At 37.1% G+C, this 24,539-nt stretch overlaps 1 protein-coding gene across 1 annotated transcript; it reads left to right on the forward strand.

Annotated features, from left to right (window-relative positions):
• LOC126816200 (uncharacterized) lies at positions 1 to 24,054 on the forward strand. Its single transcript, XM_056099995.1, has 3 exons — positions 1 to 532; positions 12,302 to 13,128; positions 14,942 to 24,054. Exons 1-3 carry the CDS (start codon positions 461 to 463, stop codon positions 20,151 to 20,153), a joined length of 6,111 nt encoding a protein of 2,036 aa, XP_055955970.1. The 5' UTR covers positions 1 to 460; the 3' UTR covers positions 20,154 to 24,054.
• The last annotated feature ends 485 nt before the right edge of the window (positions 24,055 to 24,539 follow it).

The following is a 24,539-nucleotide window of genomic DNA, read 5'->3' on the forward strand; positions in this document are numbered from 1 at the left end:
CACCATCGATGAGATATGCAGCAAAATTTGGATCTAGAGATAATGTGTACTGTAAGTTTTGTCGCCATGCTTCATATGACGTGATTGTTTCGTGTTTGGTTAGTGTCCACTGTTTCGGAGCACGACTATTAGCCATCTTGTTGTATGATTGTGAAACGCTGGGTGTATTCACAGCTAGAGGAGAAACCGGGTCGCTTATGTCAAAAATGACGATGTGTAGGACTGTTCAGACTTGGATTGTTTTTGTTGTTTCATTAACAAAGAGAACTTCTGGGAGCTCGTAGGTACGGCAAAATCACTCCAGCCACAACTCCTGTTAACGGATCGCTTACATCACTAGTCAATATTACAATATTCAAGGTAATCGTAATCCATTCATACTTGACAGAGCGAGTAAGACGCTAGCCTCGTGAACAGCCTGTAACTGGATATGGGTTATCACAAACAGAAATGAAATGAAATGAGGTTTAACGTGTGGTATTATCCTAAACAAATTCTACAAGGAAATAAAAACAGAAATCGAATCACAAAGGTAACCATAAACCTCTTTCAATGATATTTTTATAAAATGTATCAATATATTTCTTTTCGGAATACATACATACTTGCTATGTTGTGTGGAGTAAGAATATTTGCATATTCTATTTTCCCTCTTTTTCGCCAATATCTTATTGTATCCTCAGTCTCATTGGAGAATCTATCAATTCCCCTCCATCTAAACCATGCCTACTTCAGTCCGCCAATCTGTTCAAATTACATGTATTTCATCACTGACATACATGGATTATTCTACGGAGTTCCTGAAAATCTATTTTAATTTCAAATCTCTCCAACTATAGATGTATTTTTCAACAATAAATTATATAAATTAATCTACAGTATTTCCGTTAACCCAGGTTAAGTTTAAATCTCTCCAACTAGCTGTATTTCAACACTAAATGATATGCATTATTCTATTTCCGAAAACCTGGTTTAAAGAGCTATATCGCTAATATTTGGGACCTAGAAATTGATCCTAATGGGTCGCGACGCATATAATAATGTAATCTGATTGTATATAAATTGATTTACATTCAATTGTTTCCGTTTGGACTCAGTTATGTCCAGCGAAATACGGCATGCGTCTCAACTGAATAGCAATTTCTAGCGTCTGGTTATTCTAGTCTATTGCGCATGCTCTCCAGATAAGATGTGGTGTCATCGTTTGACATGAGTTGTGGAATATGTCTAGCCTCGTTCTTTCTGGTCACTTGTTACAAATGACGCTGAAACACACTATGATACACGATTCGTGTAACAATGGTACAATAGTTATTTTGTCTTAAATATTGGACATCAGAAGCCTACTTTTTCCTGGTAAGATCACAACATCAATGTTGGTTCGAATTGACAAACAATTCGTATTTTCAACGTGAAAAACTTTGGATGATATTGAGACTTAGCTACTTTAAGTTCAAATCTCTCCAACTAAATACATGTAATATGGATTGTTCTACAGTATTGTCGAGACCCAGGTTAAAGAGCGTATGGATTCATTGTTTGGAACCTTGAAATAGACAAAAAACTAAAAGCATATAATAATGTAATATGAATGTATGTAAAGTGATTTATATTAAAGTTTTGAAAAAAAATGAAAAAAAAAAAAATATTGTAATTTTTAATCAGTTATGTTTGGTGAAATATGTGAAAAGTTCAAATTGAAAAACAGTCGTTTACGCCTGCTTAGTGCATTCAACATGTTTTTTAGATTATTATTTTGTCGTGTGTGCATTAGCCTTTACTAATTACTTCCACACTGTGTTGTAGGATATGTTTTATTTGTTCATTACAAATAATTTTGGTACATTTTTAAATACAAATAATTTTATGATATTCTGTGCATAATTCTTCTACTCATATGCCTAGCTATTTTTTTCGTTAAAGATATTTATTAAAAGATTCTATAAAAACACTCAAATCTAGAACTTTCTAAGAACACGCAAGATTTTACTTGTTTCTAATTGTTTTGTTGACAATTGGTAATTTTTAAAAAAAAATTTAATTCGTGATATTTAATTTTTTTATATATATTTTTATTTCGTATTTTTACCATAATGTAAAAACACCATTGAGCAACAAACTGTTGGAGTACAGGCGCTCTATAAATACAAAATGCAATGGGGTTTAACGTCCTACTGTTCTGCTCGGACTGGTCTAATGAAGACGGTTGAAGTACAACAAAAACAACCAACTACAACAAACTGACACATAAATATATCCTCGAATATTATACATATTGATTCACATGATGTAATAGTCTCGGTGACCCAGATTATCTTAGTCTACAACGTACGGAGGGTCTGGGCATAGAACTGTTCTAGAAAGGAAGTCCGACTGGTCGTTTATGTTATACACCGCATGCGCGAAAGATGTACCACAACTTACTTCCGGTTAAATAAAACGCTGAAGAAATGAGTATGGAGTCCTGTGTGTGAGAGAGAAATGGGGTTTAACGTCCACTCGACACAAACTAGGTCATTTCGGGACTAACAAATGGTTTAATTTTATTTCAATAATTCGCTTGCGCGTAGGGGGTTTAGCAGTGGGAGGAAACTGGAGGACCCGGAGAAAACCCACGAGGTTGGACAGGCAATCCTACTCCTTGTCACGTACAACCGGGGATTCGAAACCACGCCAGTTAACTCAATGAAAGGCCTTATGATACAGCGCGCACGTGCTAACCATTGCCCCCCCCCCCGGAGTCCTGTGAGCTTCGGAATAAAATAAGAACAAAACTTCGTCTGCACAACTAACAACTACCAAGATATATCCGAAATGAATGTTTAAACACGTGTAAGTTATTTTGTATAAATATGATTAGTTTAATGTTTCATTCGTACACAGGCCTAACAACAATAACACAAGTAAGTTATTGATTAATCATTTTCAGTGAGAATGCGTCATGGAACATTTATTATAAAACCTAATTTGTTTTTATTTGATATAGTAATATTTCGTCGAACCTAATAAAAACTATGCAGCTAGTCTAGAATCAACAATTTTCTAATTATACAGGCCTATATAGGCCTAGTCATGTTTTATCTTTAGGCCTACGTTTTTTTGGTTTTTTTTGGTGTATAATATTCATTACTTCAAGGTTTCTTCATAGCCCTCCAAAAGTATGGTAATAGCTAAAATTTCTTTTTTAGATTGTAAGGAAAACTGTTTTGTTTGTAACATTATTGTACGTGTATAAATAAATAAAAAAAAATCTGTTTTTATTAACTTCATTAAATATGTAGGGAAATTCAGTTAAGATTCTAAGGAAATTCTCTATAAAATTCAGACCGTTAGGTATTTTAAAAAGATATGTATGCACACTGAAATTTCAATGTAAATATCTGAATGGGTGTCTGTTTCTAAGCCCTCTTATAATATTGAAAACATTATTATATACATTTAAATCCAGTTGTATTGGTGTGTTTTCATGTGGTAAATATTCGAAAGTAGGCTCAATAGCTAAAATGTGTATAATGCTTCGTTATACTTTCAAGGGAGATACAGTGTGTTTAGACTTTTTGTGCAAGTTATATATTGGTCGTATTGACATTATAAAATTTGCATGAATGTAAGTCTAAATATCAGATAGTGACGCTGTTTTATTTTCCTTCATTTATATAATCAGCATTACATAATCTAAAGATACATAATTATTGGATCTGAAAACTGTTAGGATTATGTTGAATATATTAATACCCATTTAAAATCCTTTAAACCCTGTACTTTCTTTCGTTTGCTGGAGCCACGGTGGCTAGGTGGGTAAGGCGCTGGCCCGCTAGCCTGGAGGTCGGGTGTTCGATCCCTGCATTGGCCGAGAAAGTTCATCCCGATTTTCCGACGTGGTTTCCCCTTGTCAGTGATGCAGGACGGAGGGCCTGACAAGGACAGCTGTCTAGTCCTTCGGATGAGACGAAAAACCGAGGTCCCGTGTAAACATTAGAATGCACGTAAAAGATCCCTTGGTAGTTGGAATTCGATATAAGAGTAGGCGATAGTGCCGCTGCCCGGGCAAAATTTCCCTCCTAGCACACTGTTGGCGTATGCCCGTCTTCATTAGCCCAGTATAGGAGCAGAACAGTAGGACGTTAAACCCCATTTCATTTCATTTCATTTCCTCTGAATATAAGATGAGCTCTTCCCTGCTACAACCCTCCATGAATAACAGAGTGTAAAAAAAAAGACTTTATTGCAGGTCAAAAAACTTTATTGTCAATAATTTGTCTGGGCAAAATTTACTTCATAGCGCACTGTATGACAAACACCTGTCATCATTTGCCAAACCGTGCAGAAAAATAGAAGATAAACCACATCTGTTAAAATATGTAGCCTCCATCGTGTTCGAAGAAGGGTGGAACTCTGGAACATCACATTTGATATAAATCTGTTAAAAACTTTTGCTTTTCGGAGGTTTTCTGGGGATAACTCCGGTACGGAGTTTTGTGGAGCACTGATTATCGATGGAGTTCGTCCTCCGATGAACGAATAGGGGTAATAATTCAGGAATTTCAGGTAAGACATGTGTCCGAGTTATTTGGGAAATAGACATATATTGTAAGCTTCATCTTGATTGGATAACCAGCGGCTGCCAGACAGGGTACACCCACATTTTGCAACAAGCTAAAACATGTGTCCGAGTTATTTGGGAAATAGACATATATTGTAAGCTTCATCTCGATTGGATAACCAGCGGCTGCCAGACAGGGTACACTCACATTTTGCAACAAGCTAAAAACAAAAACGATTTTTTGTACAACCAGAGGCCATAATCCAGAAAGTTATGGTCTGAAATGCGCAAATATCAAAAGAGACAGATTTTTGGAATATAAAGAAATGTTTTAAGTTTCATCAAAATCAGATAAAAATTGTGACCTCTAGAGGGTCCATGACCTTTTTATTACATACATATATACAATTTGCGTACAAAGAGCGGCCATTTTGTCGGGCGGTTTCATTTTGATTATCCGGAAATCCGAATTCAACCTTCATTATGGTGGATTGGTGATATATCTAAACGGTTTTTAAAATCGGAAAAAAATTGTGACCTCTAGAGAATCCACAAGCTTCGACCAATGAGGGGCCATTATCCAGAAAAGTACGTTCGGATATGTGTGATGATAAAAACGAACCAAGATCTTTATGATAAAAACATATTTTTAAAGTTTCATCCAATTCGGATAGAAACTGTGGCATCTAGAGAGTCAACAACCTTGATATTTTTTAAACAGGATAAAAATTGTGACCTCTAGAGGGACCACCAGCTAAAAAGGCGATTTTTCGTACAATCAGGGGTCATAATTCAGGAAGTTACGAATATCGAAAGGAACCAAGATCTTTGGGTTATAAACATGCATTTCAAGTTCCATCAAAATCGAATCAAAATTGTGACCTCTAGAGTTTCCACAAGCTAAAAACGTGATTTTTTCACAATCAGGGGCCATAATCCATGGAGTTATGGCGCGATACATGCCAATATCGAAAGGAACCGGGATCTTTGGGAGATAGACCTATATTTCAAGTTTTGTCAAAATCGGATAAAAATTGTGACCTGTAGAGGGTCCACAAACAAATTGTGGATGGACGAACGGACAGGGGCGACGACAATATACATCCACATGAACATCTGGGCGTATAATAAAAACACAGAAACAATACGTGTTTCGACGTTAAAAAAGATATGTCCGTTTTATATATAAATATTCAAACGAAAATACGGGATACATCTATACAATTCAAATTTATAATAAAAATTTTGAAAAATTTTCCATACAGATCCGGTTGAGCAAACAATTGACGTAGTGACTGCCAACAGTACTAGTTTGAACTTGCGTTCTTGAGATGATTGCACTCAATCAAAATGTGCTTGTCAGGGAACATGACAGTGTTCACATTGTGGTTGAGGCTCTTGCTTCAAATTGAAAATATTAGTTTAAAAGGTATGACCAATACGAGAGCGACACAAAAATCTTCATCTCTCCTGCAGGTTCTATAGGAGTATGGCTAATCTACTAATGTGTTGAGGGGGTCACGGTAGCTAAGTGGGTAAGACGCTGGCGCGCTAGCCTGGAGGTCTGGTGTTCGATCCCTGCATTGGCCGAGAAAGTTCACCCAGATTTCCGGCGTGGTCCCCCTTGTCAGTGATGCAGGACGGAGGGCCTGACAAGGACAGCTGTCTAGTCATTCGGATGAGACGAAAAACCGAGGTCCCGTGTACACATTGGCGTGCACGTAAAAGATCCCTTGCCAGTTGGAATTCGATGTAAGAGTAGGCCGTAGTGCCGCTGTCCGGGCAAAAATTTCCCTCATAGCACACTGTATGGCGTATGCCCGTCTTCATTAGCCCAGTTCGGAGCAAAACAGTAGAACGTTAAACCCCATTTCATTCATTCATTCCTAATGTGACGAAGTTTATTTTTGTGTCTGCAAGATCCCAAGACCGTTTCCATCGGTCATATATAAATGAATTTATAGAAAATTTAAAATCATTAAAAGGTATAAAGATTGGGATATTGGAAGATCTACAGAAATTGTCAAATTGAATTATCCTTCTTAAAATAACAGCTGTTGTAAAGGATTGGTTAGGAGATTAGGACAAAATATAAGTTAAAAAAATATCCACGATCGCTTTGATCGATATTTATGTATTAAAAATAACGCGATTGTTCAGTAGTGAATAGACACTTTCTAAACACCGCAAGTTATATTCTGTATAGGACAATATGTGTTATAGCAACATGCATGGTTATTTTTGTAATTATTGTTCTCGATAAATACATGTCGTAAGACCTGCAGTCATAATATTATAGTTGAGATTCTAAAATAAGGTTGTCATGTAATCTACGAGATATATAAACATATTAAATGCAATCTGACAAACTTCATTGTGCTAGAGTAGTTTTGTGTGAAAGTTTGTAACTATGTATTGGCAGCGAGGGTCGTTTTTCCCCATTCTAGTTTTATACATTTTTCTGTTTCCGCAAAACTCTGTGTGCGACAATCACAGATCATTGTTGTTATAAAGGCATGGCGAAATACTCGTGAGTATTCACACCCGTTTGTTGCAAAGAATATTTGTACATTTTTCACATAGGGTGCATTTTAGTATGTTTGAAAATTCCCGATCTGTCACTTACACTACTGCTATTTAAGTCTTTCTTGTTATCAGTAAACAAGGTTGCTGCGGTAAAGGGCCTTGGTCTTGGTTTATGTAGATCTTCCCTATTTCTAAATCTATCGACAGTTTCTATCGACAGTTTTCAGACAACAGCGTTCTCGAGCCCCTAATTCAGATTTGATTCCGGATAATATTTCCTTAAACTTCCACTTCTCAGATTTGAATTGACGGGTAATAAGCAAGCTTAATTCTTCAGGAATTTTCTGAAGGATTAGTGAGATAAGCAGGCTTCCATATGACTCGGTTGACATTCCCAAACTCTGTAAATTTCTAATGTTTGTCTCAATAGTATCAAACAACAATCTAGGTTGTTTTTTTTTTTTAAATCGTTGGGGTCCTTGACTGGGTTATGAAATGAAATGGGGTTTAACGTCCTACTGTTTTGCTCCGAACTGGGCTAATGAAGACGAGCATACGCCATACAGTGTGCTATGAGGGAATTTTGCCCGAACAGCGGCACTACGGTCTACTCTTATATCGAATTCCAACTGTCAAGGGATCTTTTACATGCACGCCAATGTGTACACGGGACCTCGGTTTTCGTCCCATCCGATCGACTAGACAGTTATCCTTGTGAGGTCCTCCATCCAGCATCACTGACAACGGGAAACCACGCCGGAAAATCTGGATGAACTTTCTCGGCCAATGCAGGGATCGAACACCCGACCTCCAGCTAGCGAGCCAGCGTCTTACCCACTTAGCCACCGTGGGTTAAGACCGAGTAATGCATCCATGTGGCTGGATATAATCACCTGGGCATTGGCGAATCTATCAGCAATTTCACTACTGAATCATAATTTTTCTCCGACAGGGTAATGCCGGCAATTGAAGATGCTGCTACTCCATCAAGCAAACTTCTAAGATAGTTGAATTTGTCAACTTTGGTTAAATATTCATTACTGTCTACAGCAGCAGAAAAACTACACCAAAACAATTTCCGCTCTTTAGAATCACCTGAGAATTTATTAAGTGTCAACTTTGTCAGGCGAGCCTTTGAATTATTACTTGCCCTGTCGATACGACTTGTAGTAGTTTGACTGTGACTTTGATTGCTGACACCTGCTGTGTCGAGACTGGCTGGTGGAATAATTTCATGACTTGTAGGTGCTATATCCTTATACTGATTTTGACTGATATTCTGATCAGGCTTTGGGACAGGTTCCGCCTCTAAAACACGATCAATTCTAATTAAAGATTTGAAAATAAATTTACAAAACTCGCTACTATCAAATATTTCTGTTTCAATATCATTATTTTCATCAAGACAGTCCAAAATCTTTTCATCTAAATTTCTAAGGGCATCTACTTTATCTTTTAAAGTCTGTTTAAAACCCTGCAGTCTTTCAATGACATTTTCGTCACAAGCTGATCGATGACTGATTGATGCTAACAATTCATTAACTTGATACGGTTTTCTTCACAAATCCCCTCTGCCCTCCACGTACCTTTCTGGTCTTTTCCTTATCATCCATACTTCTACCTTCACCATCCTTCTCGTCAGACCATGTTTTGTATCGGGTTTTATTAATACTAGACAGTAGAGATTTACATATGGGTAACATTAGAACTCTCAGATGGCATATGGACACAGATCACCAAATATTCCTACGCCGTCACCCACGAAACAAGGGCCAAAGCTATTTTTAATCTTCCTCTCCCTTTTCCCCCTTTTGCATGGCGATTTTTGTTGACTTTTTGGTGTAAAATCGAGGAAAAGGGTTTGAAAATACATTTTCTGCCAGGATTTGGTGAATATTCATAATTTTGATGCGGGTGGATACAAGAGTTGAGAGGTTGGTTAGGTTGAAATGTAGGGCCTGAAATTGCATGTTTACTTGTCTCTACTTCCAGCTTGTGTATCTCAAGTTTTTCATGAAGAACCTCATACGTGCTTTTTGGCAAGTGGTTGCCACATGTTGCTCCATCTGTGGTAGAAAGCGTTCTACCCAACGAAAATTTGGGAAAAAGTTAGAGCCGGTCTAAGATACGAGAATTAACATTGGAGTCAATGGGGAATCTTTAGTGAACTGTGTCCTGTCTGTGTGTGATAAGGTTGTCACTGATATGCCTTAGTTTTGAAAATATGAAGATTAAATTCTCAGAAAATATGAATAAAATAGTTTGGCTACAGAAAAACTAAAAAAAGTTAATTAAAAAAAAAAAAATCAAAGTTTTGAAGAAAAATTGTGATTTTACTGCAAATTTCTCATTTTTCAATTTTTATTGAATTTTTAACAGTAAGTAAAATATTCTAATGCCCAATGTTGGCTTATTCAGTCTCAGAAAGCACAAATAAAGTGAACAGTATTGAAATTTCACCAAATTTTGTCTAAAGATCAGGAATATTCACAAAAAATCTTGAGATTCCCCCCATTTCGATGTAGAAATTAATATTTCATGACTACTAAAATGAGTCAAAATGTCTAAAAATGCCCATATTTTCTTTGCTAATATAACTTAGATGGGATCTACATGTTTGTCAGGTTTAGAAATAGCTCCAGCTTTCCTACAGAAAATTGAAAATTGGTAACACTGAGTTAATAATGTACAGCAGATGGGTTTGTACAAAATGTTCAAAACAGGGGTTGGCTCAATTTTGCCACTATTTTACCCAGAATAAGCATTTTTTCTTCTTTGAAACATTAAATTCTTACATTTCCTTCATGTAGGAAGCAATATCCCAGCCTTTCTAGACATTTTTTACTCCATCATTCTGTTTAGAGAGGCAATAAATGCCCAACCCTTTTCTATTAATGTGTTTTGAGGGATTTAAATGCACCTGTGTTGACATGTAAATGATCTTAATTGGAATTTGTGGTTGAATTACAGCTAAGAATGTTATTTTTCACACAAAAATATTTTTTTTGTGCATTTCAAGGATTTCTAACCCTTATTTGTTCAGAGTCAAACGTAGAACACTGAGGCATTTCAGGCCAATGAGACCAGACCCAGATATAAAACTGGTGTAGATGTGTAAATGTCAGTTAAATGTTCAATATTTTCTTATCAAAATCCAGCATTTGTGGTGTTTGCTGCATTTATGTTGCCTATAAAACAATAAAATTTTAATTTTTCTCCTTTTCAGGCCTCTTTTTATGTTGTCAACTCTGTCATGACTACTTTTTTGACTTCTTTTTTCAGGAAATTAATGTAAAGTTCCAGACATCTTGCTTCAGCACAAGGATTGCAATACAAATTTGTAATATGCCTCTGAGGTTTGAGATGTTGGAAACATTGAAATATTCCCAAATTTGTGAAAATTGTGTATTCTGTGACTCTTCTGTTAGAGAGGGGTGATCATAGACCAAATATGGCATTTTTTTCATTCAATTATTAAGGCCTATTTTTAACCATAATTCATATTTATTGCACCTATTTTAGTTTATATGTGCATATGTTAGCCAGGGATGGTAAAACATAGCTGTTAGACAGATTCCTTTGGTAATGTAAGTTCTGCAACCATAGATTAGATTAATTCAATCAGTGGCATGTTCAGGGGTAGGCATACATGTTTCAGTATAGATCTCTAATATTACAATCATTGCAACTGGTTTGCATTTTTTCCGTTTGCATATTGTCCACAGATTCTAAAAATATATTTCTTGTCCGTCAGGATATTTAAAAAAGTGGAAAATTATTGGTATTTTGAGAGATGCTACATGTAAATTTTGTACATTTTTCATCACATGGCAGTAAAAAATTATATTTTTGAAAAAAATTCAAAATTATGAGTGTTTTGTATGTAGTTTCTTTGTAACTTGTCTAATTTTTTCACAGAACTCAGATACTGCCTTTGATAAGAAAGATTTTTAAATCTTAGCACAAAAGGCCTATGGACCTGAGATGCACCAGTGTACATAAAGCAGCATGTGTGCTTAAAGGGCCATCATTTTTACAGTTATTCTTTGATTTTGATTTTCTTTCACCGGCCTGTTGTCAGAACCCATGGGAAGGAAATAAAAAGGGCCTTTTGGTGATACCTGAAGTTTCACCCCTATATAGGACACAGATCACCAAATATTCCTACGTCGTCACCCACGAAACAAGGGCCAAAGCTATATTTAGTCTTCCTCTCCCTTTTCCTTTTTCCCCCTTTTGCATGGCGATTTTTGTTGACTTTTTGGTGTAGAATCGAGGAAAAGGGTTTGAAAATACATTTTCTGCCAGGCTTTGGTGAATATTCATAATTTTGATGCGGGAGGATACAAGAGTTGAGAGGTTGGTTAGGTTGAAATGTAGGGCCTGAAATTGCATGTTTACTTGTCTGTACTTCCAGCTTGTGTATCTCAAGTTTTTCATGAAGAACCTCATACGTGCTTTTGGGCAAGTGGTTGCCACATGTTGCTCCATCTGTGGTAGAAAGCGTTCTACCCAACGAAAATTTGGGAAAAAGTTAGAGCCGGTCTAAGATACGAGGATTAACATTGGAGTCAATGGGGAAATCTTTAGTGAACTGTGTCCATATGCCAACATAATCTCTAAACTAAAGCATTTTTAAAACAGGAGTTATCTCCCTTTAACTGAGAATGAATGTCATTAACCGTATAAACTTGTACAACATGCATTCATGTGCAGGTGCATGTTGTTTTAAAGATCTATCCATTTTTTTGATGCTTGTTCTTTGAGAAAACTATCCATTATTTGTATTTCTATGGTGCTATGTTTTAAGTTTGATAATAGCCTCAGACTGTCCATTATGTAAATAGAATGAACAACTGAGGGGCGTTAGACTTCGGGGCTAACACCCCTCATTTGTTCTATTTACATAATGGACAGTCTTCGGTCATTATCCATCACTTAATGGTCGAGAGCGAGGCATTAAGTAATATAATGATACTACACGAGGCGTTAGCCGAGTGTTGTTTCAATATATTACGCAATGTTTTTAGCTCGACACAATTAAACAATTTAAAATACAGACACTATCCCACACGTGCTTTTCAATGAAATATGTCACTCGAGTCAAATATTTCATCTGGTATAGATAATGTACGATTGGCAAGTTGCCCGTACATTATTGGAAATAATGGTACGCCAACATCAAAGGATGACGTCACATGTGTATTTTAAAACACTATATTATTCTTACAGATGTTCCTGGTAAGCAGTCATAAGGTATGGTACTTAGTCCTGTTGGTGTGTGTCTGTCTTTTGTTTATTCAACAAGGATGGTTGGATACCCGATACTGGAAGATATCCAACAAACTTCAAAAGTCGAACAGGTCTGCAGATTTATTATTGGTTCTGTTCACCACGTGGAAAATGGACCCCGATAAAACAACGGTCCACACAAATACGTTTCTGAACTGGAAACAATTTAAGCCGCACGTCCAACCAGTTGTATTTACTAATGAATCTGCTGTTATTGCACAAGCTATTGAATACGGTTGGGAATACCTGCCTCTTCTTCATATGTCACCTTATAATGTGCCCATACTGAAATATATGTACATACAAGTTAAACACAAATACAGATCGAGTTTCTATGCCTATGTTAATAGTGATATTTTATTTGACGATGGGTTGATAAAAACAATAACGGCTGTAAATTCTGCGCCATCTTTACCCAAAAATAAATCTCTGTTAATTATTGGACAAAGAACAAATGTTCTTAATGTGACTCTGGCTGAATCGTCAACCTTTCATAACCTTCATAGGATTTCAAAAAGGGGACGACTTTTTAATACAGACGCGGAGGATTATTTTATAACGGACCACAGTTTCCCTTGGGAGACGATTCCAGAGCTTGCTATTGGACTTACGGCTTACGATAATTGGCTAGTTCTGTTTGCACGGACTGGAAATATGACCGTGATTGACTGTACGGCTACCATGCTGGCTGTTCATCAAACGACTAAGAAAGGAAATATGGAGAGTCACTCCCACGATCATAAGAATGTAGCTACCATATCCCTTTAGTATATGTTTAATAGTGTTATTTTGTAAAATGTATAAGGGTAGAGTTTGATGTCTACTTTCGGTTTCACTGGTTTTCGGAAAATCTTACTGGCGGTCTTAATCCGAGCCTCGGTTTGAGAGTTCGCGGTAAAAATATAATGATGGCGTGTTGTCATTTCCAAGTGTGGACGGTTTATTCGGTATTTGTTTGAGGATGTGACCCCAAACAACTTGAAAACCAGTGAATTCCGTGAATTTGTTAATGTGCGGTTAGATGCGGATATCTAAACCCATTCAGTAAACTGTTTTTCTAATACATATATGATTTAGTATGTACATCGGTTGACTGTTGTGAATTTCACTGTGTTTCAAATATGGGATAGAGTTCAGCGGTTATTATTCTAATAAACTTTGAACTTTTACTTTGTTTTGAGTTTAAATACACTGTGCAGTGGGCACATGAAGTTTTCAAGTTGTAAGCGGACCTACATTAAGACTGGTGTGTTTTACCATTCAACAGTTGGTGTGTTTTTATATGACGTAATTCATGTTTTGGTGCTTTATTATTTTGTTGACATTAAGGCCTACTTGTGAACTTAGTATGGATCTCGACATTGACAAGTTCCCGAATGTCTCTAGGAGGAATGAACTTTATAGGGAACGAGATATATATCTCACACAAGTCCGAAAGCTGAAAGAAGAGATTCGGTATCTTATAACTACTAAGGACTCATTTTGTAATATTGAGTATAGGATCTCAAAACACGAAAGTGCGTGGAAGAATTTTGTTCGATGTCACGAGAATATTTATAAAGATTTGGTGGACACGGAAGATGAAGACGCATCTCGTCAATTATACGAGAGTGAATTGTTACAGAAAACACAATTTGACAAATTGACAATTTCGTGGCAAAACGATAAAATGAAGAAAAAGTCTGATGAGAATTCATTATTCGGTAGTGTTGATAGTCACAATTCAAGCTCAGTTCGTTTGAAGAAGAAAGAACAGTTAGCCTTGGCTAAGCTTAAGGTAACACAGTTACAGAAAAAACATGAATTAGAACAGAAAATGTCAGAATTAAAGCACCAATCAGAGTTAATGGAAGCAAAAATGGAGGAAGAACAGGCAGAAGTTAGCCTCAAAGTTTACACGGATGAAGAATCTGATGAAGAAAAAAGAAAAGATGTGTCTACTGTTCCTTATGTTAATGACTTTGATAATTTTGAATCTCCCTTAAAAATGAACTTGCAAACTAGTATTGCTAATGCTAATTCTGCCATGTATGCTAATAATGTATATGTCCCACCCCCTCCTGTTGAACAATTTAATCCTGTTAGTGTTGTCTCATCGAGTTTGTCAGCCTCTATATCAGATAGTTTACCTATAACTGTCTCCAGTAATTTACCTGTGTTTATGTCAAGTAGTGCCTATTGTAGCTCTAATAATTTACCTTTGTTTACATCTGTTAATATTCCTTCATCTATGCATGATAGGCCTTATACTGTTTACTCTATGCCATATGATAGATTTAATCATTGTTTACCTGTTCATACAGCAGAAAGTACTGGTGTAAACACTGCTACTTATTTTAATCCACATGTGAATAATGTTGTTCGACCTTATTTCACTGTACCACCGCCTGTTAGTAATATTTCATCAGGGCATTTTCAATCTGCTGTGTCAAATAATATGTCTGTAAATCATATTGATAATAATCATAATAATAATCCGTTTGTACTTTCTCAACGAAATCCTATCACAATGCATGAACATATTAACCCTTTACCTAACTTACCAAATACAGGTACAGGTTTATTAAATTATAGTTTAAGTTCTGATTTGATTCAATTCGATGATGATAATAATGTAAACGTTGATAATGTAAATGTAAATCAACAAGTTAAGCAGTCCCCAAACGGTTATGTAAATTCTTCACATAACAGTGACATGATGACAAAATTGTGTGAAGCTATGTTAACACCAAAGTTGGAATATCTACACTTTGATGGGAATCCGCTGAAATACGCATCATTCATTCATAATTTCGAAACATGTTTAGAAAGCCAAAACTCAGACAGTTCTAGGAGACTGCAGTTATTGATACAACATTGTACTTTTAAGGCACGCGACGCGATAGAAAGTTGCGTAAATTTACCACCCGAGGAGGGGTATGTCACAGCTAGAAAAACATTACTAGAAAATTTCGGTCGATCACACATTGTAGCAGACGCTCATTTGAAAAAACTTGAGAATTTATCCCCAATTAAAGTCGCAGACAGTGCGTCGTTGTTGGAGTTCGGACGTAATTTGGAAGACACGTACAGAGTATTATCGGGAATGGGACCAGAATATGTGACAGATTTAAACCATATTAATACAATCAGATCATTAAATAAAAAGTTGCCTTTACATATGAAAGCCAAATGGGTAGAAGTAGCGGGTAAAATCTTGGATAATGGTTCTCGCCCAAAATTTAATGATTTTATGCAATTTATAAAGAACCGTGCGAAGTTAGTTAACAACGAATACGGAGAAGATTTACTTTCTAATAATCACAGTCATTATAATGATAAACTTAAAGATAATAATAATAGTAAGCAACGAAAATTTTATAGTAGGCCTGTAACTACACTTGTAACGGAGGAAAGGAAGCCTTTGTTTAAACCAAAGGACACTGTTAGTAAGCAGGGTGCTACTAATGTGAAATGTTTACATTGTTCTATGTCACATAATATCTGGAATTGTGAAAAGTTTCTCAATATGTCTAATCAAGATCGTGTTAAATTTGTCTTTGAGAACAGACTTTGTATCAGCTGTTTACGAACTGGTCATGTTGCTAAAGTTTGTGATAAAACATTTGTTTGTCAAATTAAAGGCTGTATGAGGAACCATAATACACTATTACACGGTGCCGATTTTTCTGCCTTTAGGAAGGACATTACAACCGAAAACACTAACCTAAAGGAAGTTGCAAGTAATAGATCGGTTACAGCCGCTACTGGGGCTGGCGTCCCTCGCATTTCTTTAGGTGTTATACCCGTAAGACTAAAAATAGGTCAAGGAAAATCCTTTACGACTTACCTCGTACAGGATACTGCCAGTGAATTAAGTTTATGTGCTGAAAACAACGTGGAGATCCACGAGAATGATGATACCCAAAAACTTACCTTGACTGGTGTGACCGGTTCAACGGAAATTACCAGCCGAAATGTTGATATTGTTGTTTCATCGTTAGACGGAACTGTGTCGTATAAACTAGAAAATGTTAAAACTGTTAAAAACTTACCTATTACTAAAAATTGTATCCCGATGACGGATGATATCAAGAGTTATCCCCATTTAGATGATATTTCGTTGGGACACGTCGATATTCCTGAAGTAAGTTTATTAGTTGGATTAAAGGAGAATCCCAGTTTGTTTATCCCCCTTGAATCTCGCTCTTCAGGAAATGAACATGATCCGATTGCCGTTCGGTATAATTTGGGATGGATGATTCTTGGACCTTTAAATGACTCGAAAAGTTGTGATGATTTTACAGTAAACTATTTAAAAGTCGAACCGGTAACAGATTCGGATGAACTTTTAAAACATCAACTTGATCGTTTGTGGACCACAGATTTTGCTGATCTTGAAGTTGATAATAAAGTAGGAATGTCGGTTAGTGATAAGCGAGCTCTGGAAATTATAGAAAACAGTTTAACTAAAGTTGATAACCACTACCAAGTAGCCCTTCCGTGGAAAAGCGTGACTCCCTATCTTCCAAATAACAGGACCGTGGCTGAAAACAGACTAAACGGGTTAAGGAGGCGATTTCTACGAAACCCAACGTTATTTGATCGGTATAAGGATACCATTCAAGGTTACATCGACAGTGGTCATGCTGAATTAGTGCCAGCAGAGGATGTGAACACGACATCGCCAGTTTGGTATTTACCGACTCACCCGGTAACACACCCTTTAAAACCTGATAAGGTCAGGGTTGTGTTTGATTGTGCTAGTATATTTCGCAATACATCTTTAAATGATCAATTGCTTCAAGGACCGGATTTAGCGAATCAGTTAACTGGTGTTCTCTTACGATTTCGGCAGGATAAGATTGGTATTGTTTCGGACATCGAGGCCATGTTTCACCAAGTCCGTGTGGACCCGAAGGACTGTGATGCTTTACGATTTTTGTGGTTTAAAGACAGTGATTTGTCTAGTTCTGTTGAAGAATATAGGATGATTAAACATATTTTTGGTGCAACATCTTCTCCCTGTATAGCGAACTTTTGTCTGAAAATGTGTGCCAAAACTCATGAAAGTGAATTTAATCCGGAAACAATCTCGACTGTTCTAAATAACATGTACGTGGATGACTTAATGAAATCGGTAGACACTATAGCAAATGCAACCAAGCTGTATCACGAAGTGACCGAACTTTTGTCTTTAGGTGGATTCCACATAACTAAATGGTGTAGCAATGATAGACAGTTCTTAGCCACCATTCCGGAAGCGGAGAGAGCAAAATCCGTTGTTAACCTTGACATTGAAAAGTTGCCAACCCAAAGTACTTTAGGTATCAAGTGGAATACCGAATCGGATTGTTTTGTTTGGGAAAATGCTGATAAACTTTCTAATAGCGCATTAAACAAGCCTATGACTCGTAGGGGTATTCTTTCTGTTGCATATTCACTGTTTGACCCCCTCGGATTTGTTGCGCCCTTTCTTATGAAAGCCAAACTATTGCTGCAAATGTTAAGCAGGAAACAATTAGGATGGGATGATTCAATTCCAGACATTGATAAAAATCAGTGGATTAGATGGTTAAATGATTTGAATCGTTTATCGGAGATTAAAGTTCCTCGGTGTTATAAATTACAAGACTCAAGTGATATTGTAGATATTCAGTTACATGTTTTTTCGGATGCCTCGAGAGTAGGGTATTCGTCAGTAGCCTATTTACGATGTGTAGATAGAGATATGAACATCCATTGTGCTTTTGTAATGGGCAAGGCTCGGTTAGCTCCATTGAAGGAGATATCAATTCCTCGGTTGGAATTATCGGCTGCTGTTGTGTCCGTGAAATTGTGTCACTTGATAAAGAGTGAAATTGACTTTGAAATTAACAAAGTTGTGTATTGGACTGACTCAATGTCGGTTCTTAAGTGTATTAACAATAAAACTAAACGTTTTCACACTTTTGAATCAAACCGGTTAACCGTTATTCATTTAGGTTCAAACCCCTCTCAATTTAGGTACATTGACAGGAACATTAACCCCGCTGACGACGGGTCTAAAGGGTTAAAGATGAAATCGTTTATTCAAAACGATAGGTGGTTAACGGGACCTGACTTTTTGTATCGTGATGAGTTGTTTTGGCCGGATAAAGTGAACATTCCGGAAATGATGGATACTGATCCAGAAATACGTAAAGAAGCTCAAGTGTATGCTACGGTTAATGTCCCGGACAGAACTTTGTTTGATAAACTGTTTGAATATTTTTCATCTTGGTGGAAATTAAAAAGAGCTGTTGCTTATCTGATACGTCTAAAGACTATTTTAAGAGACAAAGTGTCGGAACGATTAAACGGGAGTAAACCAAGACAGTTATTAAAATATTTGTCTGTACAAGAAATAAGTTATGCCGAATCGCAAATAATTAAATTTGTCCAGAAAGGAGATTTTCCAAAGACGTATAAAGCTTTAAGTTTAGAATCTGAGTCTAATAAATCGTCATTAAAGGAAGTTGGATCTTCGTTGGTTAAATTGAATCCTCAACTGGAAAATGAACTGTTATGTGTTGGAGGTCGATTGGAGAATGCTTCAATTGATGGATTGGCGAAACATCCAGTAATTTTGCCATACAAACACTCGGTTACGGACTTAATAATTAGAGAGTGTCATGTTAGTGTCGGTCATATGGGACAAGAAACGGTTCTTGCCACTTTAAGACAGAAGTTTTGGATAATAAAAGGCCGATCAGCGGTAAGACGGATACTTTCAAAATGTGTAACCTGTCAGAGGAGATCTAAGCCAACCGAAACTCAGTTTATGGGCAATTTACCGAAACAAAGACTTGTTGCTGATAAACCACCGTTTTCGTGCGTTGGAATTGATTATTTCGGACCTTTGTTAGTGAAACAGGGACGAAGTGTTGTGAAAAGGTACGGCTGCCTTTTTACTTGTATGACTTCAAGGTCTGTGCATATAGAAATTGCACATTCACTAAACACGGATTCTATGATAAATGCCTTACGGAGATTTGTTAGTGTTCGTGGTCAACCAGAGGAGATATGGAGCGATAATGGTTCGAATTTCACAAGCGCGGATAAGGAACTTAAAGAGGCACTTAAGGATTTTAATCAGTCTAAACTCTCTAGATTTTGTGTTCAGCGGAATATAACTTGGAATTTTAATCCACCTGCGGCCAGCCACATGGGTGGTGTGTGGGAGCGAATGATTCGTTCAGTACGCCAAATATTAAAATCTGTATTAAAGGAACAGTTAGTTTCGGATGAAGTTTTATTAACTGTTGTAGCTGAAGTGGTGTTTATCTTGAATAGTAGGCCGTTAACGAGAAACAGTGATAGTGTTTTAGACGACGGGCCTTTAACACCAAATCATTTGTTGCATCTTAGATGTAGTAATAGTTTACCCCCTGGTATATTCGAAAAGAAGGACTTATATTTAAAACGTAAATGGAAACAGGCCCAATATTTGAGTGATGTTTTTTGGCGCCGATGGGTAAAGGAATATTTGCCTACATTATTGGAACGATCTAAGTGGAATCACGCCAAACGTAACATTTGCATTGGGGATCTAGTGCTTTTAGCGGATGATAATTACCCACGCGGTCAGTGGCCCTTGGCTCGAATTGTGGAAGTATTTGTGTCTAAGGATGGGTTTGTGCGCACCGTTAAGCTTAAAACAAAAGCAACCGTTGCGACTTGTGCAAAGCATCACAAGGATGCTAATATTAAAGATGGTTATGTGGTTCTTACTCGACCAATTCATAAAGTATGTTTACTTGAATTGGACGAACCTGTTATCTTAGATAATTAGTTATTGATGTACATGTATGTTAAAGTAACTGTTTGGAAATCTGTAATTTGTATTTATTATTGAGTTAGCCATAAGAATTAAAATGGTAGCTAATTGGTTTTTTTGTACATAAAAATGTTTACTGTCATTTTTATGTAGGGGCTGGTGTAGCTACCATATCCCTTTAGTATATGTTTAATAGTGTTATTTTGTAAAATGTATAAGGGTAGAGTTTGATGTCTACTTTCGGTTTCACTGGTTTTCGGAAAATCTTACTGGCGGTCTTAATCCGAGCCTCGGTTTGAGAGTTCGCGGTAAAAATATAATGATGGCGTGTTGTCATTTCCAAGTGTGGACGGTTTATTCGGTATTTGTTTGAGGATGTGACCCCAAACAACTTGAAAACCAGTGAATTCCGTGAATTTGTTAATGTGCGGTTAGATGCGGATATCTAAACCCATTCAGTAAACTGTTTTTCTAATACATATATGATTTAGTATGTACATCGGTTGACTGTTGTGAATTTCACTGTGTTTCAAATATGGGATAGAGTTCAGCGGTTATTATTCTAATAAACTTTGAACTTTTACTTTGTTTTGAGTTTAAATACACTGTGCAGTGGGCACAAAGAACTATAACTTGGAGGTGATAAGTAAAGTTTATAAGACAGTAGATTACAGCGGTGGTTCAACTCATTGTACCAACTGGATAACGAGATACAACGGCACATCAAAACTTGTAACATTTCTTCAAAGACCGACACCTGCTTGTCAACTTATATTAATACCTAAAACAAAACAAAATACCTAACACTTCTCCAAACACCAACTTTTTTTCAGGTGGTTCAGCATGTCAGTGACTCGAAAACGCAAAAAGAAGTTGATTATGCGATTATTTTAGCGTTAATAAAATTCAAGGAAATGAAATAAAATTTGTTGATGCTTGTTAAAAACCCAGTTAATCTCTGTAGAATAATTAATTGCATCTCAATCTGTCTGAACCTAAATGAAATGGAGTTTAACGTCCCACTGTTCTGCTCCGACTGGGCTAATGAAGACGGGCATAGGATATTAACCTACCCGAGGTTGATATGATAGAGAACACGCGGGCGAGCGAGAGTAGGTTTATATCCGACATATACAACGCTATTTCACCCTTAAATTTAATGTTCCATTAAAAGGCAACAATGATTGGATAATTGCTCGATAGTTTCCGCCAAATAGCGAACATTACGGAAGTAATCACGTGAATGTACGTGCATGTTTTTGTTTATACGTCCCCTTTTTGGAGTAATTGAATTGAAAGCAAAAACAAAATGGAGAGTAATACGAAGTCAGGCAAATAATCAATTCTTTTTAGCCAACATATTGACGATGGAATAGATGTGAATGCAAATATCGATGTGGATGTATCCAAGGCCTGGAGAAAATTTGGATCAAAAGGCAATCTTTTCCGATAATTATGACAGTGAACTGTGATTGAAGGTTTTCGGTATGTTCACAGAAGGATTTGACCGACTGTTTTAAGTGGACTGTACCCAAAAATACTTTACAAGGAACTCTTGGGCGATAAATACTTTCACGTCTTGGAGTGTGGAGAAATAATCGAAATGTGGACGGAAAGAAAATTCGGCAATACTATATACCGTAAAACACCGGAAAACACCATCTTATACTGAATACCGGAAAACACCGGAAAAACACTAAATACCGGAAAACACCCTAAATACCGGAAAACACCCTAAATAGGTAACCCGGAGCCTGGTCCTCTGTGTGCGGGTTTGGACCAAGTGAGCGCCGATGAAGGAAGGTCAAGGTCATTACGATGTTCGTTTTACAAATAGCCCCCCACCCCCCCCAAAATTTTTTTTTTTCAAACTCCGGGTTACTAAATAGCTACCGGAAAAATTAGAAGAGTAAACTGTGCCCGATGGGGGTGGAATTGTCCAGTCACGTGACGAACATAGACCTTCCGTTCCTCAACCCATATTATTTCCACAGTCATTGTCATTAATCACAAATTACGGGATGATATACGAAAATGCAGGTTTACTTTGAAATAGTGCAAATGATACTTTTCCATCTACAATCTTCAGATCAAAGGATGCAAGTTCTTACACAGTGCAGCATAATTTGTGCAACAGAAGACATCTCGAATATCGATTGTCGGAAAAAACATTTTCTCGGGGACATTTTTTCCGAATACGCATTCGGTATAAGTCTTCAGCCACCAGGAAGTGGTTAACATAGTAATGTTTCATTACGAAAGTAGTACATAAAACAGATTGGTTGCCTGAGGTTCTCGGGTGGGAAAGTAGCCTCATCGGCTAGAGTCCTAAAAACAACAATTGCTTCCTTGAAAATTTATCGATCAACCCACTTTACAGACGTCCAGCTTACCACATCCCGTCAATGCAGTAAGATAGAATATGTAGTTTTTTAATGGACAATTGGGCGAAAGTTGGGGTTTTCTCAAGGAAAACTGGTCAACAAGTTGGGGAAAAAAGCTCGAAAAGTAATCCAGAAAAAAATCCTGTGTGCGGCCCTCGGAATATGATGGAATATTATTATGGTTCAAGTGATTATATTTGACCCTGGAATGAAAGTAAGCTCAGAAACAAGTAGATTTTTAGCCCTTCCAACGAGATGGATAGCTCTTGGATAGGATAGACACTTTTCAGATTACAGCCTGTCCGAGAATTGCGTGGCATCCATTTCGTTTGGTGATTAGGACACATAGCGGTTAAACCTGGAACTTCAACTCGAACTATTCAGAGATTTATTAACTCGCTGGTGGTCTGAGGCCCAGCCGCCTCTGACAACCGATAAGTTGTAACTGTACTTGTTGCCCTGGGCCAATCAAGAAATGTAGGATTGTGGCACAAATTTCTGGAGAAAGTGACAGAGGCTCATATTTTGGTAGATTGTTTAGTCATTTCCACTTTGCCCAGATTAAGCGGGGTGCTGACCAGACTGCAGCCAAGAGCCCCAATGTTAAAGGCGCCCCCCAAATTAGTTCTAAAAAAATATGTTATGATTTGATTTATTATGGTGTGCCAAATAAATCTATCAACCATACTGACATACAAATTGCATTTGTGTGCGACGGACAATGACCAGAATATGCCTGTTGACATTTTCAGCCAAGGGACTGATGACTTACAGATTAGATTTCACAACCGGATTAATATTTCCATAATATTCAAAATGATGCTTGTTTTTCTTTACTCGTAGGTCGTTTAGTTCTTGATTGTTGCTAACTATGTTCTCATCTTCAGGACTTAATCATAATCCCTTAACCAAGTGTCAATGTATGGTATGCCGTAGCTCAAATATACGTCAAATCCATTCTAGCATGGGGGATCACGTCGCAAAGTGGGTAAGGCGCTGGCTCGCTAGCCTGGAGGTCGGGTGTTCGATCCCTGCATTGGCCAAGAAAGTTCATCTCGATTTTCCGGCGTGGTTTCCCCTTGTCAGTGATGCAGAACGGAGGGCCAGACAAGGACAGCTGCCTAGTCGTTCGGATGGGACGAAAAACCGAGGTCCCGTGTACACATTGGCGTGCACGTAAAAGATCCCTTGGCAGTTGGAATTCGATATAAGAGTAGGTCGTAGCGCCGCTGCCCGGACAAAATTTCCCTCATAGCACACTGTATGGCGTATGCCCGTCTTCAATTAGCCCAGGTTAGGTGCAGAAGAGTAGGACGTTAAACCCCATTTCATTTCATTTCATTTCCATTCTGGCATGTGACGCCCCCCCCCCTTGGTCTGTCTACCCTCGGAGGCCCCAGCACGCCTCTGGGCTTTATTATTTATTAGATATAATAGGAATTTATATGACTTTTCATCCATTGATAATTAAAGCTTATTTAAGAAGAATATTACATTACATTTGTTACAATTAAAAACTTGCTCTACATGAATCCTCTGCAAACTATTATGTGGAAGTTGAATATTTAATACGAATACTAGTCCAAAAATAGTTCAATTCCACCAATATATGCAGTATCCTATATAACAAGACAGTCGGTGTATATGTTGGGGGTGTTAATTCAGTCCGTGAATACAGCAAACTGAAGGTGCTCAAATGTAGCCTTAATTATATGGTTTTGCGATACGCATCTGAGCTCAATCAGTTGCATTTACAGAAATTTACGTTCCGAAAAACTGATAAATCAATTAAATGAGGCACGAAAAATATGGCGCCCATAAAGCAGAATGACTACTCATAGAGTTTTGCCAGACAGTGTTTATTACACTGATTTTAAACGTTTTATCCATTCGTCAATTTAAAGCACGAAAACTATCGCACAATGCAGATTGACTAGAAGGCAAAAGGATTTTTTTTTTCACAGGAAGTATTATATTTCTTATTTCATTTTTCACATTGTTCGTCTACCCGGAACAG

This window comes from Patella vulgata, chromosome 3 (assembly GCF_932274485.2).
Source record: "Patella vulgata chromosome 3, xgPatVulg1.2, whole genome shotgun sequence".
Lineage (NCBI taxonomy): Eukaryota > Metazoa > Mollusca > Gastropoda > Patellidae > Patella > Patella vulgata.

Coding starts and splice junctions, on each gene's coding strand:
- LOC126816200 (XM_056099995.1), top strand. CDS start 461: ATGAGGTTTAACGTGTGGTATTATCCTAAACAAATTCTACAAGGAAAT. Junction 533..12,301: donor ACAGAAATCGAATCACAAAG/GTAACCATAAAC, acceptor TTATTCTTACAG/ATGTTCCTGGTAAGCAGTCA. Junction 13,129..14,941: donor GTAGCTACCATATCCCTTTA/GTATATGTTTAA, acceptor TTATAGTTTAAG/TTCTGATTTGATTCAATTCG.